Source organism: Meleagris gallopavo, chromosome 1, assembly GCF_000146605.3.
Source record: "Meleagris gallopavo isolate NT-WF06-2002-E0010 breed Aviagen turkey brand Nicholas breeding stock chromosome 1, Turkey_5.1, whole genome shotgun sequence".
Lineage (NCBI taxonomy): Eukaryota > Metazoa > Chordata > Aves > Galliformes > Phasianidae > Meleagris > Meleagris gallopavo.
The window spans coordinates 76,602,101-76,604,705 of record NC_015011.2 but is presented as its reverse complement, the minus strand read 5'-3'; the positions used below and the strand labels follow the sequence as shown (position 1 = coordinate 76,604,705).

The 2,605-nt window shown below is 40.0% G+C and overlaps 1 protein-coding gene across 1 annotated transcript in view; it reads left to right on the top strand.

The window, feature by feature from the left end:
- Positions 1 to 1,454, top strand: part of HAO2 (hydroxyacid oxidase 2) — a 7,759-nt gene extending 6,305 nt beyond the window's left edge. The window contains exon 6 of the mRNA XM_003202690.4: positions 1,250 to 1,454. Coding sequence (XP_003202738.2) covers positions 1,250 to 1,426 — 177 coding nt within the window. The 3' untranslated portion in view covers positions 1,427 to 1,454. The remainder of the gene's footprint in view (positions 1 to 1,249) is intronic.
- The last annotated feature ends 1,151 nt before the right edge of the window (positions 1,455 to 2,605 follow it).

Sequence of the window (2,605 nt, the reverse complement as noted above, 5' to 3'; positions counted from 1 at the left end):
AGAGTAATTTATCCAGAGAAAAATTCTCCCACTTTTTAACCTGTACAAAGAAATAATAGTTTTTTGGACTTATGTATACTTCACTGCTTTAATTTGGTTTCCATTTTCCAACTGTTCTTAATTTACATGTCTGTATTGCACAGTATCATATTCTTCCAGTTTTTTTTGTTGTTGTTGTTGTTGTTGTAGTTGTTTTGTTTTGTTTTCCTCTGTAAAATAAAACTAGTGCCAGGAAATTCTCTTTTATGTCGACGACGATAATAATAAATAATTTTTCTAAATGTTATAGGCATAATAATGGAAATGATGTCCATGTAAATTTTCTTATATGCACAGACAAAACAGTAGACATTTAGTTCAGCACTCCTCTGGTTCCAAATCTGGCAACAGAGGCTACTGCCAGTGCTCTTGGTGAGCTACTCTTGGAAAATTTCAGCCCCAAAATTTTCAGCTTGAAATTCTGAAAAGTGACGACCAATTGGAAAAATCTATTTAGTGATCTTAATTGTAGCTGCTTTCATTAAGAAGATGAGAATCAATGAAGAGAGTATAAGAGACTGAAGAAAAGAGATCTTTGAGTTTGCTGTGGAGAGTTAATTGCGTTTTGTGCAAGGTCATGCCACTGTGATAGTGCCCTTGAGACCAGGACCAGTTCTCTGCATGGTACTGCTCTGTGCTACCAGCCTAGCACTGCAGAAAAGACATCAGGGAATCAAGAGACGTAGTCTGAAGGAAACAGTATATTGACTGTACTGCATAGCTAATGAAATCCTTCATAGCTGCTTTATGGGTTTTCAGGATGTTTTCTACGGGTGATCAGTAGGATTGGGATGAAATGTGAGTTTGGCAATTTAGACAGTTGTAGAGAGAAGTCTAACACTCTTCTTACAATTGTATAATTCATCATTGTCTCAAATGAAAGTAAAATACTAAAAAATATTATTTCTATTGAAATGTATTGTTTAAATCTCAAAAAAACCCAACACCAAAATCAAATGAAAATGTTACTTTTTCACATATCAGAAGTGCTAGCAAAGAATGTCCATATGAACAAAACTATCTGGCAAAAAAAGCAAGGACAAGCACTATATTGTACAGTTTTTGGTACTGAGTTATTTATGATGCATTTCCATATTTCATTTTGAGAGCTTATTCTGTTCTAGTATACTTGTCTGTCTGTGTGGGATATTACCTCTTTGTCTTGAACTCGAAAGATGAGACTAAGTTGCAAATGACTTCTTCTTTCCAGATAGATGCTCTGGTTGAAGTTGTGGAGGCAGTACGAGGCAGAGTTGAAGTTTATTTAGATGGTGGTATACGGAAAGGAAGCGACGTGTTGAAAGCACTGGCATTGGGAGCAAAATGCGTTTTTATTGGAAGACCAGCTTTATGGGGTCTGGCTTACAAGGTGAGTAAAGAGGTTTGAGTCTACATCAAGGAATCACAAAATCATAGAATAGTTGGTGTTGTCAGGTCCCTCTGGGTCCATCTGATCCAATCCCTACTTCAACAGGAACATGTAGAACAGAGTGCCAGGGCCACATCCAGGTAGCTTCTGGAGATCTTGTTGAACCTAATGAGATCTAACAAGACCAAGAGCAAGATGTTGCTCTTGGGTCAGGACAACCCCAAAATACAAACAACTCCCCATTACTGAATGGGAGAAGAACTCCTTGAGAGCAGCTCTGTGGAGAAGGACTTGGGGATCCTGGTGGATGAAAAGCTGGACATGAGCCAGCAGCGTGTACTTGCAGCCCAGAAAACCAACTACATGGGCTCCACCTAAAGAGGGGTGGCCAGCAGAAGGAGGGAAGTGTTTGTCCTCCTTTGCTCTGTCCTTGTGAGGCTCGACCTGAAGTGGGGCCATCCGGGCCTGAGGCCCCTCAATGTTAGAAAGACGTGAAGTTGTTGAAGTAGGTCTAAAGGAGGGCCAGGAAGATGACCTGAGGCTGGAGTACTTCTCCTATGAAGAAAGGTTGAGGGAGGTGGACTAATTCAGCTTTGAGAAGAGAAGGCTTTGGGGAAACCTCGTTGCAGACTTTCAATACTTGAGTCATCTGTACAGCACAGAAGGGCTTTGTGGTGGTCAGAGGAGCACCAGTTTGTGTCCATTGCCTGGCACTGGACACCACTGAGAAGAGCCTGGCTCTACCTGCACTGAATCCTCCCCTCAGGCATTTATATACATTGATGAGATTCCCTCGAGTCTTCTCTGTACTAAGCAGTCCCAGGTTGCAGGTCTATCCTCAAACTCCCCTAGACTCCATAGGTGTTATTCGACGGTCGCATCGAAACAGTTCAATCTTAAGTATTTTTTTGTTTTTGTTGGATTTTAAGTGGCATTGCTACAAATTGAATCAAACATAGACACTTTGTTTCATTTAAAAGTACACTAGATTTTATGATTTAAAATATGATTTTGAAACTGATAGCATTGTTCTTTGGGCCTTGATTTCTTGGCATTGAAGACTGATGTTAAAATACTGTAGGAATCAGGACCATCAGGAGCATTGCATTTGAAAGCTGGAGGCAGGCTTATTTGCCATAAAAACGAGTCTGAAAATTTATTTGCTGCCAGCTTGCTCAAAAACAATATATGGTTTTG